This window comes from Lissotriton vulgaris, chromosome 1_1 (genome assembly GCF_964263255.1).
Source record: "Lissotriton vulgaris chromosome 1_1, aLisVul1.2, whole genome shotgun sequence".
NCBI classification, from domain to species: domain Eukaryota; kingdom Metazoa; phylum Chordata; class Amphibia; order Caudata; family Salamandridae; genus Lissotriton; species Lissotriton vulgaris.
In genome coordinates this window covers 733,170,809-733,185,480 of record NC_141685.1, presented here as the reverse complement: position 1 = coordinate 733,185,480, position 14,672 = coordinate 733,170,809, and the positions used below count along the sequence as shown (strand labels likewise).

Genomic DNA, 14,672 nt, shown 5'->3' with positions numbered 1-14,672 from the left:
TTGACATTAAGCCAATGCATTATTTTATTTTTCAAGGACCAATAATTCTCATATTGGTCGTTACCAATCTGAGGAACACCCGTTAAGACAACCACATAATCATTGGCCTCAGGTGGGAGGTCAATGTAGCCCCCTCTAAAGTTGCTCTTGGCTGGGGGATCCTGAGTAGGCTGGTAGCCCTTGTCGCCAGAATGATTTTTGGGGATGGCTCCAGGTTTAGGATTTGCAGGGTGGTGTGAAGGGGCGCATTTAAAGGCCTTGGGGTTTGTACCAGTTGAAATTTGATCCACAGGCACTGTCCTTGGTTTGGGGACCGGGCGAGTGGGAGGGATTATAGGGAGAGGTTGAGGGGCTTGTGGTGTTGAAACTAGAGGTGGTATAATAGTGTCTGGAACAACCTTATTCTCGAGACTTCTCAGGCCGAGAGTGGCAAGAGCAATAATACTCTTTTCCATTTCAAGTAAATTATTTTCGATCCTTGAGAGTCTGAGGTCTAGAGGGGAGAGGAGTTTTTTTTTTTTTTGGAAAACCTTTATTTATAGAAAAGAAGTACACCGCTATTCAGCCATACATCCCGGAGGCCCGGCAGCATTGAGGTAGCAGGAAGATCATGTACAGAACAGTGTGCAGAAGCAATCAGGTTTAATTTTCAAGAGCACATAACTTGGAATAAAGAAACCAAAGAATAGGAGGGCCTCGAAAGGCCAAGAGAAGAGGACGTGCCTAGGCACGAAAGAGAGTAGAAGAGAAAGAGAAGAAAGAAGTGGCTGAGGGCAGTACAAAAGTATGAAAGGGGCGCAGCGGGAGGGGCCGAGGGCCGCACCCCCAAGACAGCACAACATACCAATGGCAACACGGAGGTATGGGGGGGTAACACACAAGGATATTTCGTCTGGAACTACGGGAAGGGTTCCAATCTATGGGGGGGGTTGGACTTCCAAGTCTACCTCCATCGGGGGCTCGCAGATGTCGCCCCGATATGAGTTCCAGGCCCCCCACACAGACCTCCACATTTTGGGTTTGCCCCTGGCCACATACACCGTCTTTTCCCGCAGCATACACCAGTCCATGTTAGTTTCCCAGAGACTAAGGGAGGGAGGAGCGGGCGCACCCCACTTCTGGGCAATGTCCCTCTTGGCCACCATATTGCCTAGGGTGACCCAACGGGTCTGGGCTACACTATAATCATTCGGACACCACACATTGAGGAGGCATCGTCGGGCCTCGGCCGGCAGGGCCACACCAGTCACTTCCTCCATCACCTCATGCACCCGCATCCAGTACCGGGCCACACCAGGACACTCCCAGATGATGTGCAGGAAGGTAGCAAGCATACCACAACCCCTCCGACACAGGCCGTCCGTGGAAAGCCCCATATGGATGAGTCGAGGGCCGGTGACGTACACCCTATGTAAGATTTTCAACTGAACAAGACGGAGTCGCGCCGATATGGCTACTTCCCTGGGGGAGGAGGCCGCTGATTGCCACTCCTCGTCGTCCATTTCTATGCCATCATTCACCCAATGCATCCGCAATCGGTCAAGCAAATCCACCCTCACATTGATAAGTTTTTTGTAAGTCAGGGAAATAGCGCTGTCCGGCATGTGGCCGTCCAGCACCCGATCCTCCAGGGGCGAAGACTCAGGGATAGCACCACCGTCGGATACGAGGGGGGAGAGGGCATGGCTAAGCTGGGCGTGTCGGAAGTATTCCGTCGACGCCAGCTGATACTCAGACTGTAGCGTATCGAACGACTTGATCCTCCCCCGCGCAATCATATCTCCAACTTTAGATATTCCGATGGTGTCCCATCGGTCAAAACCTTTAGTTTTCCACAGTTTCCCCAGCACGTCCGAGTCATACAGGGGTGTGGCCAGGGTGACCCTATCTTTCCAGCCCAGGGTGTCGGTGACCGCCCGCCATATATGTACCATCGTTCTGGTGGGGCCCGTCAGCTTACGGTCCAAAGACCTGGAATAGAGGGCTCTGTAGTAGTTCCCGTCGTTAACGAGCCATCGATCCATGGCGTAGCCCGGGCTGACCGCTGGGCCATAGATGCCATGATTAACAGCCGCAAGTTGGGACGCCCAATAGTACCGTCGCATATCCGGCAGTGCGATACCTCCATCATAGCACGGAATAGTCAATTTGAGCAACGAAATTCGTGGCCGCCCATCCCACAGTAGTGCCCGCTGCAGGGATTCGATCTCACCAAAGTATTTGGTCGGGACCGGGTCTTGGGAGTTTTGCAAAGCGTAGAGGAAACGAGGCAAAGCCATCATTTTGAATAACGCGGCTCTACCCATCAGGGAGAGAGGCAGTTTCTTCCAAATCTCGACATCCCTCCGCAAGCGCGCAAGCGGTGGTAAAAGATTGTGTGAGTATCGGGCGCGGGGGTCGTGCGACACGTAGATGCCCAAATACCGAAATCCCTGTTGGGCCACCTGTATCGAACACCCACGGGGGAGGCGCGGAGTGTCCCCACACAGCGTGTACAGAGAGGATTTAGACCAATTGATCACCAGTCCGGAGTACGTCCCGAAGGTGCCCAGCAGGTCAAAAACCACAATAAGCGAGCGGCAAGGAGAGGTAAGATAAAGGAGGATGTCGTCCGCATAAAGCGACACTCGGTCCTCAAACCCAGGCGACCACGTAATCCCGGAAACATCGGGGTGCGTCCTAAGCCGCGCCGCTAGGGGTTCCAGTGCCAAGGCGAACATGAGCGGCGAAAGCGGGCAGCCTTGTCTGGTGCCCCTGTGCAGCGTGAAGGAGGCCGAAAGTCGACCATTAACAGCCACATTAGCCAACGGTGCGGAGTATAACAGTCGGACCCACCCGATGTAAGAGGGCCCAAAACCCAACTTGGCTAGAACAGCCCACAAGTAATTCCACTCTAAGGAGTCGAAAGCCATAGTGGCGTCAAGCGAGGCCAGGACCGCCGGGTCGCGAAGCAAGTGAGCGCGCGCCATAACTGCGTGGAGCCTCCTCAAATTAAGTGCTGTGTTCCGGTGCGGTATAAAGCCGGACTGGTCCGGATGCACCAGGTCCGTAATCACACCCACCAGCCGGTTGGCCAACAATTTAGCCAAGATCTTGGGTTCGGCATTTAGCAGCGATATGGGCCTGTAGGACCGGGACAAATTCCGTGGCTTCCCCTCCTTGTGGATCACCACAATAGTGGCAAGTCTCTGGTCGGGGGGGAGTTCCCCCATCTCGCGGGCCTCGAGGAACATTTTATGCAGTGGCGCGGCCAGCGCGTCAGCCTTCAGTTTATACAACTCGACCGGGATACCGTTAGGACCCGGAGCTTTGCCAGAGCGCAGTGAGCGGATCGCCAGGGCGATCTCGTCATCCGACAGATCTCGATCCATGTCCTCACGGTCGAGATCCGAAAGGCAGGGAAGGTCAATATCCTCCAGGAAGGAGGCCGAAGCGGATTCCGGGAGAGGAGTCGCGGAGGCATAGACCTCTTCAAAGTATTCAGCGAAGGACCCTGCTATAGCCGCCGGGTCCGTCAAGGATAAGCCATCCTCACCCATCAGTTCCGGGACCACCCGGGACGCCAGTTCCCGCTTGTCCAGCCATGCCAAGAGCTTGCCCGCCTTGTCGCCCGAATCATAAATTCTGCCCTGCTGCTCCCTGCTCAAGGCCCTTGCTGCGTCGGTGGTGGTCGCCCGGAGTTCGGATTGTTTAAGCGAGATGGCATGGATCAGGTCGGGAGATGGACCCAGTTCCAGCCGGGCATTTAGGTCAGCGAGATCAGACTCAAGCCGCACCACGTCCTCGTCGCGGCGGCGACGAGCCTCCGCAATCAGAGAGAAGGCCTCGCCACGAAGCACAGTTTTAAAGGCCTCCCAAAGGGAGACAGCGGAGTCAACAGAGCCGGTATTTTCGGCGAAGTACCGGTCTATTGCCTTGGTCAGGAGAGATCGGGTCTTCGGATCGCGGAAGTACCATGGGTTAATGGGGGCCACTCGTGAAGACGCGGGGACCTGGAAGTCAAATGAGACCCAGACCGGGGAGTGGTCTGAGATGCCTCTAGCTAGGAGACGCGCGGTGGAGACGGACTGCGCCTGGGCCGCCGGGGCCAGGATGTAGTCCAGTCTAGAAAAGCTACCGTGAGCACCCGAGAGGAAGGAGTACTGCCGCTGTGTGGGGTGTAGCAGACGCCAGCAGTCAATCATCCCCATGGAACTCACAAAATCAGGCATCCAAGACTGGGAAGGGCGGAGATCCCTGGAAGGAAAGCGGTCAAGCTCCCCGGAGACAACAGAATTAAAGTCCCCACCCACCAACAACAGTCCCTCGGGAAGACCTAAAATGGCGCCACCCAGGTCCCTGAATGTAGTCTCTTGCAGCCCCGGGGGAACATAAACCGAAACCAAAACTAGCGTGCGGCCCTCCCACCTACCCACCAGTGCCACGTATCTGCCTCTATCATCGGCAAGCACAGACTCCACCTCCAACGGAAGGGACGTGCGCACCATGATGCCCACCCCTCTGGATCCCGAAGAGAACCCCGCATGTGCCACCATTTTGTAACCCCGTCTATTCAAGGCCTTGCAAGCATGTCCCACCAAGTGGGTCTCCTGTAGAAAAGCCACATCAGGCGAACAGCGCTTGAGCATTTGTAACACAACACCCCTCTTAATACGGTCCCCCAACCCGTTAACATTCCAGCTCAACAGATGAAGTAATTTACCCCCCATCGTCAAGGACGCTCCGCGTCCCCCCCCCCCCGCCCACATCAGCGCCCACAGCAACAGCATAGCAGTCCAAAAGTACCTCAGCCAGAACAAAGAGTAAAACAGAGAGAAAATACGAAAAAACACACCCCAACTACCCCCCACCCTGCACCCCTGCATCAGACTATAATCCACCCCAACTAGCAGTGTGCCTGTCGCCCCTTAACTAACCTACAAAAAGCCCACGGAGGAGAAAAGAGGCATCCCATCCCCCCCCGTCATCCCCCGTATCAATAACAAAATGAGTCAATTAAAGCAGCATTGTCAAAAGCCGAAGCTCCTCACGGCAACCCAGTTCTCGGAAGACAAGTAGCCAAGTAATCATTCCTGCGCTGCCGCGCCTCCGGTGGCTTCCTCCGTCTGGTCGGTCGATTCAGGACGTTCCTGGGGCAGGGTGTCGAGCCAGTGTCCCACGTCGTCTGGAAAGTCAAAAAAGAAGGTCCGGTGGTCTCGCTCAATGCGAAGCTTGGCAGGATAGAGCATAGAGTACCTCAGGCCCATTTCCCTCAGTCTCCGCTTCACCCCGGTGAAGCTCTGGCGCTGTTTCTGAACGGCCTGGGTGAAGTCCGGGAAGAAGTTCACTTCAGAGTTCTGGAAACGGAGAGGGCCCGCGGTCCTCGATGCTTGCAGGATAGCGTCTCTGTCCCTGTAATTGAACAGCCTCGCGATGATGGGGCGAGGGGTAGCTCCCGATTTTGGCGGCCCACCCGGGATCCTGTGGGCCCGTTCCACCGAAAAGAATTTGCTCAGTCCCCCCGGTGTCAAGTGTTTCACCACCAGATCCTCCACGAAGAGCTCAGTTGAGTCCTCCTCAGCCTTTTCCGGTACTCCGGTGATGCGGACATTTTGGCGCCGCGCGCGACCCTCGAACTCGTCCAGCCGACGCGCCAGCATGCCGTTTGCCTGTTTCAGGTTTCGCACCTCCGACTGGATGTCAGATACATCTGTGACCAGGCTGGATGTCTTAAGGTCCAAAGATTTCACCCGGTCATTAGTTTTCCCGAGGTCCGTCCTGATGAGATTAAGCTCAATTTTCAGAGAGTCGACCTTACCGGACAGTTCCTCGCGAAGTGTGTGCACATCTGTCCTCACCCCTGATATCGCGCCCATGACGTCCCGGAGCGTTATCTCGGAGTCGTCCGGCGAGTCATCCCTTCTCGGGTCCTTTGTGCGGACCACCAGTACCGGTGATCCTTTAGACTGGGAGAATCGCTCAGGAATAGTGGACTGGGACTGGGATGGCTTCCTGTTGAGCCGCTGAGTCTTGCCTGCGTCCGAGCCACCCTTGCCCGCCATGTTGGCAATCACGGGACGGGGGGGACACCAGGGGCGAAAGAATCCAGTAGAGTACGCCCAATGCACACAGCGAGTTCCCCAAAATCCAGAATTGAGGTCGCCCAGCAAGGCGCTCGGGGATCAGGAGCACCCCTCGGGTCAAAGTAGCGTAGGCAGGGAGGTACCACGCGGAGACACCGCTGCAGCCCAACCCGGTCACAAGCGACGCGGGAGGAGCCTCCGGGAGCCGTCGACACAACTGAGGCTAGGAATGTCCGATTTTCATTCCGAAAGCGGGTGCCGCATCAGGACCGGCTTAGCAACCGATTCCCACAATTGTGGGACAGGATAGGGAACAGGATTATTTCGGAAGATCGGGAGGTCTTCGGAGCTCCGAGCTTACGCGGCCATCTTGGTTGGCAGCGAAGCTCCTCCTCGAGAGGAGTTTTTTTAAAGTTTCCCACACTAGATCAATGAATTCTCTATCGTTGTTGGCCAAACCATCTACCCGCGGGCCCTCCTCTTCAGAAATCAGGGTGACCTGCTCAGGGGCTGACATGGTGGTTAACCCCCCCCCCCCTCCATTACGGGCTGTACCACAGGGACCTGTACACCCTGAGTGGTGCTGACTACGCCATCCAGTCCTGCTAAATCATGTGACACCGCAATCTTTGCCTTCTTCCGCGAATAAGCGGAGCGAGAACGGTGTTTCCGTTTAGGTACGATGGCGCCAGGGGCATTAAATGTCATCGGAGATGGAAATTTAGCGCTTGCATTCTGAGTGCAAGAAGTGGCGGGTACACCCACTTCGATTAGTTTAGGTAGTTGGGCTGGAGGTGGAATAGGAGACAGAGGGGGCGGGGTCGGATGGACCTCAACCTGTGTGACAACACACCTGCGAATGGTAGTTCGCTCTGGGGTGATAGCTGCAGTTATGGGGCCTAGGGAAGATTTTTTGGAAGTGGCAATAATTTCCGACAACCTTCTAGCGGCACCCAGCTCTAGGGATACCCTGGCTTGGAGTTTCGATATTTCCTGATCAATAGCGATGTTAGTGCGGGTAATGAAGTCATCCATAGGGCCACTAATCGGATGGCCGCTTTTGGAGGCTTTGCTCCTAGTCATCCTAGAGCTCATGCCTTAAGGAAATGGAGAAAAGCAGTAACACTAGGAGAGGGAGGGAGAAGGGGTCGCGGTAGTTTGTAGTCCTGGATTGGGGTTAGTGATGGTATGCGGGGCGAAAGAGGATGGGCCAGTCCAGTCCGCTCAGTCCTCGAACGGCCTCAAGCGGCCGGCTCTTTGCCCGGTCTTCGCCCCGGTTACCGCCCCGCGCGCGTCCCGCGATGCGCGTGAGCGGGTTCTCCTATGTATAACAATGGGGCGTGGCACTGGGAGGGGGCGCGGCGCGGCGGGAAGAGGAGCCAGCTGGAGATGACAGAAAGAATGCTGGTCCTCGCAGTCCCGCTCGCCTGCGCCTCTCACCTCCGCTGCGGCCGGACTTCTCAGATGGCTTTTCCCCCAGTGGGCGTTGGCTCCCAGCCACTCCTGTGGCGAGCAGTACAGTGAGACTTTCCCCTCACAACTCCACAACTCGACTCGAGCGGCTCCCGCGAAGCGGGGGCCGCGAGGAGTAAAGAACTCTCCCAGGCAGGGGGGCGTGGCACTGGGAGGGGGCGCTGCGCGGCGGGAAGAGGAACCAGCTGGAGATGACAGAAAGAATGCTGGTCCTCGCAGTCCCGCTCGCCTGCGCCTCTCACCTCCGCTGCGGCCGGACTTCTCAGATGGCTTTTTCCCCAGTGGGCGTTGGCTCCCAGCCACTCCTGTGGCGAGCAGTACAGTGAGACTTTCCCCTCACAACTCCACAACTCGACTCGAGCGGCACCCGCGAAGCGGGGGCCGCGAGGAGTAAAGAACTCTCCCAGGCAGGGGGGCGTGGCACTGGGAGGGGGCGCGGCGCGGCGGGAAGAGGAACCAGCTGGAGATGACAGAAAGAATGCTGGTCCTCGCAGTCCCGCTCGCCTGCGCCTCTCACCTCCGCTGCGGCCGGACTTCTCAGATGGCTTTTCCCCCAGTGGGCGTTGGCTCCCAGCCACTCCTGTGGCGAGCAGTACAGTGAGACTTTCCCCTCACAACTCCACAACTCGACTCGAGCGGCACCCGCGAAGCGGGGGCCGCGAGTAGTAAAGAACTCTCCCAGGCAGGGGGGCGTGGCACTGGGAGGGGGCGCGGCGCGGCGGGAAGAGGAACCAGCTGGAGATGACAGAAAGAATGCTGGTCCTCGCAGTCCCGCTCGCCTGCGCCTCTCACCTCCGCTGCGGCCGGACTTCTCAGATGGCTTTTCCCCCAGTGGGCGTTGGCTCCCAGCCACTCCTGTGGCGAGCAGTACAGTGAGACTTTCCCCTCACAACTCCACAACTCGACTCGAGCGGCACCCGCGAAGCGGGGGCCGCGAGGAGTAAAGAACTCTCCCAGGCAGGGGGGCGTGGCACTGGGAGGGGGCGCGGCGCGGCGGGAAGAGGAACCAGCTGGAGATGACAGAAAGAATGCTGGTCCTCGCAGTCCCGCTCGCCTGCGCCTCTCACCTCCGCTGCGGCCGGACTTCTCAGATGGCTTTTCCCCCAGTGGGCGTTGGCTCCCAGCCACTCCTGTGGCGAGCAGTACAGTGAGACTTTCCCCTCACAACTCCACAACTCGACTCGAGCGGCACCCATAATATACAACAGGCAATACTGTACCATACTCTGTAATTACATGCCACAACATATCATAATATGCTATACAATGAGAGGCCATACCATACCTTACTATACAATGACATGCCATACAATACTATACCATACTAAACAATTACAGAACAGACCATACCATACAATACAATATGTGATGCAATACCATTACATGGTAAACTATGACAAGCCATACCATACCATGCCTTACCATTCTATACAATTACAGGCAATATCGTGCCAATCAAGGACGGACCATGCCATATTATACAGTTAGGTCTAACATACCATACAAGTATGGTATACATATCTTTCCATTGCATACCACACTATACTTTGACAGGCCATACTATTCTGTAAAATGAGAGGCCATACTATGCAATGATAGACCTTACCATGCCATACTATACCATAGAATACATTGACATACCATACCATACCTTACTATCCAGCCCGCTCCATCTGCATTTAAGAAAGCAGCGCTGGCTGCCTTACTTTGTAAAAGCTAAGAGTGTAAGTAAAAAAGGCCAATTCCTCTCTTTCATACCAGAATGTGAGCGGATTAAAACCTTAATGGGGCAAAAAATGACAAGAATCATTTTTGAGGAAACACTAAGGGTGCTGCCTTATTTTGCCTTATTTTGTTCTGTGGCTCAGTCTTCTATCTTTGCCAAAAAATGATTGATATATATATATAATAGCTTCAAGCACCCTTTCAGTTTGACAGCACTTTGTCAAATGGTGAGTACTCCACTGGATTCCACAGGAGGTAAACGGAAGGTTTTCTAACTGATAATTTCAGGAATTCCCTTTATTTCTTAAAGTGAGGGCCTTGGGCATTAGCGTCTGATCTACTACTTTGAGCTATGTGAGCCCCCATAATCCTTGTACCTCCCCAGCTACTGCCCAGAATCACCTCAACCACCCCCCTCTCCCCACCCCCCGCCCCCCCGATCCCCACCCCGAGATTGGAGCACTAAGCAGATTCAGATCTTTTATACTTATGGGGTAACTTATTGAGAACAGTCAATAAGGGAAGGGCTGCTAGCATGGTCTGCCCCGACTTGTCAGTTGCTTTGATATATTGGTCCACCCCATCCTTTTGAAAAGACTGTTAGCCATTCTTGTGCCGGGCCAAGTAGGTCGCAGATTTCTATCCTCTTTAGCCCAGGAGTCAAAAGTTGAATATTTTCTTCAGTCAGACCTTTCCACTCTTACTGGCATGTTTAATGTCTGGTTATGGTAATGGTTTGCAAGTGGTGGCATCATGATAAGTTCCTGCGTCAATGACACTCGGTTGTACCAGCATTTTCCAACCAGATGAAATCCATTTTCCGTTAGCCCTAGCATCTTGAAGTGCAGATTCAAGTGGCATTAATCCGTCTTAAAGTATTAAAAGAAAATAAAAAAGGATAATAGTTGGAACTAATCATGAAGCACAATTTGCCTATCCTAAGCTAATGCTACTACTTAGTGGAACAATAAATTCATCCAACAATATGAAAAACGTCGATGTCATTTTCAAATGACAAAATTGTTAAACACCGAGGGAGGGGTCCATTAGGATGTAGGGCGGATTGCCACCGCCCGCATGGCGGTGGCGATCCGCAATGTTGAACATGCAGGATGCGCCCGCCAGTGTGGCAGGTGTATCCTAATCACCCCCATGGGACCGCCGCACTTATGGCGGGTGGTCCCTTTTCACGTGTCTGCCCGCCATCCTAATGATGCCCCAAGTCTCTCTGGTAGTCAAAGGCAATAGTTTAGTGTGCTGCTGGCATAGAAATCTGATGCAATAGCTGCCATTTTCCCAGCGTACCAGCTGCCAAAAGCACATAATGTGTCGGTGACATTTGTTTGTCAACTATGAAGGTCCAACAACATCTCACTAAGGCATGAATCACTACACTGAGGTGCTCTTTTGAATGTGTTCAGTGATAACAGTGGTGTCTGGTTTGCCTCTTCCCCTTGGATCTCTCTTTCTGGGAGAGTCTTTTCTCAGAGAATTCATAGGTTCGGAAGAAGTCTTGCCCTCTCTGACCCGCCTCTTGTGCTTTCTTCTCTCAAAGAGGAATGATTTCCCTGTTTTTAAGGTATTTCTCTGGACATCTTTTGGCCGTACCGATAGGACTTCATTGAATATGTCGGTATAGACACACAACACAGTGTCTCGCTGATCCCATTGGAAGGGCTCCTCACAAAAAGTGAAGCCACTGCGAGAAGAAAATTACTTCACAAGTGTTAGAAAATAAGGTGATCTGGATGAAGAGCTGTGTCAAGTGTCCAGTGAAGTCAAAAATAACGTTTTAAAGTTAAAAAACCTCGAGGATTTGGGAGAAAATCTCCCAGAAGTGTTCTAGGATCCAGTTAGCACAATCCAGAAAAACAAAACTGAGTCTGTGAGGCAAACTTCCAGCGCAATGGTTGCTGGAAGAGAAAAGCTACTGATCACTTAAAGCCACAGTGCCCCCTTCCTGACCTACAAACACTGCAACCTAAAAGGCATTTTCATGTTCACTTTTCTCTATTGAAATGCTCGGTTGCCCGTTTTTTAACCTGGGGAGTTAAACTATGCAAATGCCTGCCTGCTTAACTCCATGGAGGTGATATGTAAATGACTTACTTTAAACTCTAGACGTCTGTGACGATTTTTATCTAATATACTATGGAAAATAAGTGTTCTGGGGTCCCGCATGTTGGCAGGAATATTCTACGTTTATGACTTGTGAGGATTCCTAAGATGCAGATCTGGGATCACAAGTAACTAGCATTTACTTTGGGTCATTCTGTAGGAAAAAAATGTCATTTTTTAGTATAGAGGCAATCCTTGGCATTCTTCAGGGAGCCTAGTCAGAGAAGGATCATTTCAAACTTTGTGAGTTTCTTCAGTGTAGGTAAGCTGCTGCTAGTTCTTTTGATGAAGATAGAGCATCTTTAGTCCCTTGCGTTATTCTGATGGAGAATCATTGTTGTTGGTTTCTTTACTTCTTCATACTGGCAGGTACAAATCTTTTGTTTTGCGATTATTTTATTGTAAACTTACCTTCATCAATCTCTTTTCTATGCATCTACATGGAAGAAGTTAAGACCCATCCTTGCAGAGATAGATGGGAGGAGTCGAAGTCATGGCTAGTTCTAGTGACTTAGTGGGCAAATGCATCTATTCTGGGAAACTGCGGTTGACCTCCGCTCACAGGCCAGAATTTTGCTTGGTCCACTCAGACTTTCCTTCTTCTAAGGTTGATAAAACGAGTATCATTGAATTTGGTAAAAAAACAGGATGTAATGAGTATAAGATATGGCCAACCTTAGATTTGAGAATTGTGCTGGATTTTTAAATTTAAAAGAAAGAGAGGTTAACGGAAAAGGTACATAATACCAGCGAAGTTCAATCAAAGAATAAGGGCAATAAAAAAATCTTTTTGGGTATTCATACATTACATTTCTTTTATCATGCTGATTTAAGGCCATCATGCTTTATTTTGGATTTTACAATAAGATCAATGACCTTGAACCAAAACACTCTTGGCATATATGGCACTGCTTAACCAAATGTTTGTGAGTAAATGTTGAGTCTCAAAACCTAATTTCTCTTTCATTACCCTGCTTCTCTCTACAGCTGTTATTCATGTTTTGTGTCCCTTCCTCTAATGCCCACTGTTTCCTATCTTCCTGCCATCCCTGTCCGTTCTGTCTCTAGGGACTGATGACCGCTGCCAGCCCTCAGACTCCGAAATCTCAGCTGGCTTTTGAAGCCCTAGCAACTCTGGAGCAACTGCATGAACAACTCTTGTAAGTCTTTCACCATTTGTGTCATGCAAATGTAAGTTAGGTTCTTATGAAATTCTGTTAATCAAAATATTGTTAGAAAAATAGATAACCCCCACAAGCTTCATTCACTTTCTTCATGAAGAATCTCAGAATTTTATGACACTCGTTTATTATTGAGGTGAAGGGCAAGGTAACAAAAAATGAATCCTTCAATAGGAGGTACCTCCTTTATCGAGTTCTGTAGCCAGCACCCATGCTGGTAACTTTGTGCTTCCACTAACTATCAGCCAACCCCTACGTTTATTTTTTAGGCCTGGCCTTTGAGATAGTGTCAAGAAAAAAGTCTTGTTGCTGGTAAAAAATATTATTATACATGGAGGATATGTGGAGCCCTCGACAGCCATTGGCTGTTCAGTTGTCATTTACTCATTGCCTCTGCCAATCACAGTATAGAGCAGTGGGTGATCCCACTTCAGCCACTGGCTCCCCTGACATCAATCACAGTTTTATCTGTGTACAATGTGGCCTTCCCCGCAAAATCCATTTAGAGCTGAGCCACCTACCCTTCATTGTTCCACCATTTTTCTGTTATTGGGACCTTCAAAACCTTTCCACAGTAGATATCTAGGCTGAATTTGTTTATTTTTTCCCTGCATGTTGAGGATTTGTTATTTCACAAGGAGGGCGCTGGGAAATAGCTAAATGAAGCTGAATTTGGAAGTTTTCTCTAAAAGTGGGAAAAGTTCAATGCAAAAAAGTGCATTTGTTTCTTAAAATGGCATAAACAAAAGGTTTACTGTGCTAAGATCACACTCTTCTCAGCTTTCATTAATAGGCAGTTGCTAGAAAATAATGTTTTACCTCCATTTTTTTCTTCAATGGAGACAATGTTTTCATCTTAAATGTTTGGCCCAGGTGCTAATTTACAAAAGTAACAGTTACATCTTCAGACTTTTCCAGTCGCAGGCCTATATAGTTTATGTTGGTTGTCCAAAAACATATGAGCAGCAGCTTATAATTAATTTTGTTGTGTAACATCCGTGCATTAATTTAGAAGGTAAAATCTAATGAATGAAAAATGTATATTAGGGAAATCTACGCATTTTTAAAAAAATCTCTTTATTCGTGTTCAATACAACTGAGTAAAACATAAGAGACCCCACATTAGTGACACTGTATTACAACCAGATCGTAGACATATCATACCTAGACCTCCCTGCAGTCAGTACGAACTTGCCCACCCGGAATACCATGGTAGTGAAGGAGCTAGTGTCTGTAAGGGGGCTGTGACCCACCGGGAAGCGTGGGCGGGATACTTAGGCCCCCACGATACTCGGTCCATTTACCCCAGATTTTCACCCATTTTGTTGGACAACCTCTATTGGTTTAGACAGTTTTTTATGCCACCATGTTCGTGCCCATATCTTTTTTCCATTTGCTCAGGCTTAGTTGTGTGTCTGCTCGGTTCACTGACAGAATATTGACACTTAAAAAATCCCCATACCACAATATCGACTTTTAAATATCGATGTCAAAAATATCGACATCCTATATTTATAATGGTAAATACAAAAATATTGATGTACAAAATATAGTTGTACAAAATATCTATATTTATATATATATATATATATATATATATATATATATATATATATATATATATATATATATATATATATATATATATATATATATATATATATATATATATATATATATATTCACTGAAAAAACCATAGGTTTCACACCAGTTATAGTTAGGAATTAGCATTTAAAAAACCTAGTAAATTCACTGAAAAAACCATAGGTTTGACACCAGTTATAGTTAGCTGGAAATTTTACTGACATAAAACCATTACAATTCCCAGGTTATAGTTAGTTGGACTCACTATAACTTGCGCGCCTGCAATGCACTGCTGATGACGTCACATATTACATCACTCATGACATGGTCAGTGACATCACTGATGACACCATCCTTGTGACAGAGTGACAGACCTCCTTTCAGTGTAATGTAACCCTTGAAACACATATTCAAAAATAGAAACTAAAATTTTCAAAAAAATAGAGATACCCATACCAGTTACAACAACCAATTCAGTAATACCACCATTTATATACACATCCACTCATTCACCAACAGTTCTATATA

At 50.0% G+C, this 14,672-nt stretch overlaps 1 protein-coding gene across 1 annotated transcript in view; it reads left to right on the top strand.

Annotated features, from left to right (window-relative positions):
- The window catches only part of AXDND1 (axonemal dynein light chain domain containing 1), a 570,869-nt gene that overhangs the window by 539,264 nt on the left and 16,933 nt on the right, over window positions 1-14,672 (top strand). The window contains exon 24 of the mRNA XM_086955354.1: window positions 12,447-12,538. Within this exon, the coding sequence (XP_086811480.1) occupies window positions 12,447-12,538 (92 nt within the window). The remainder of the gene's footprint in view (window positions 1-12,446; window positions 12,539-14,672) is intronic.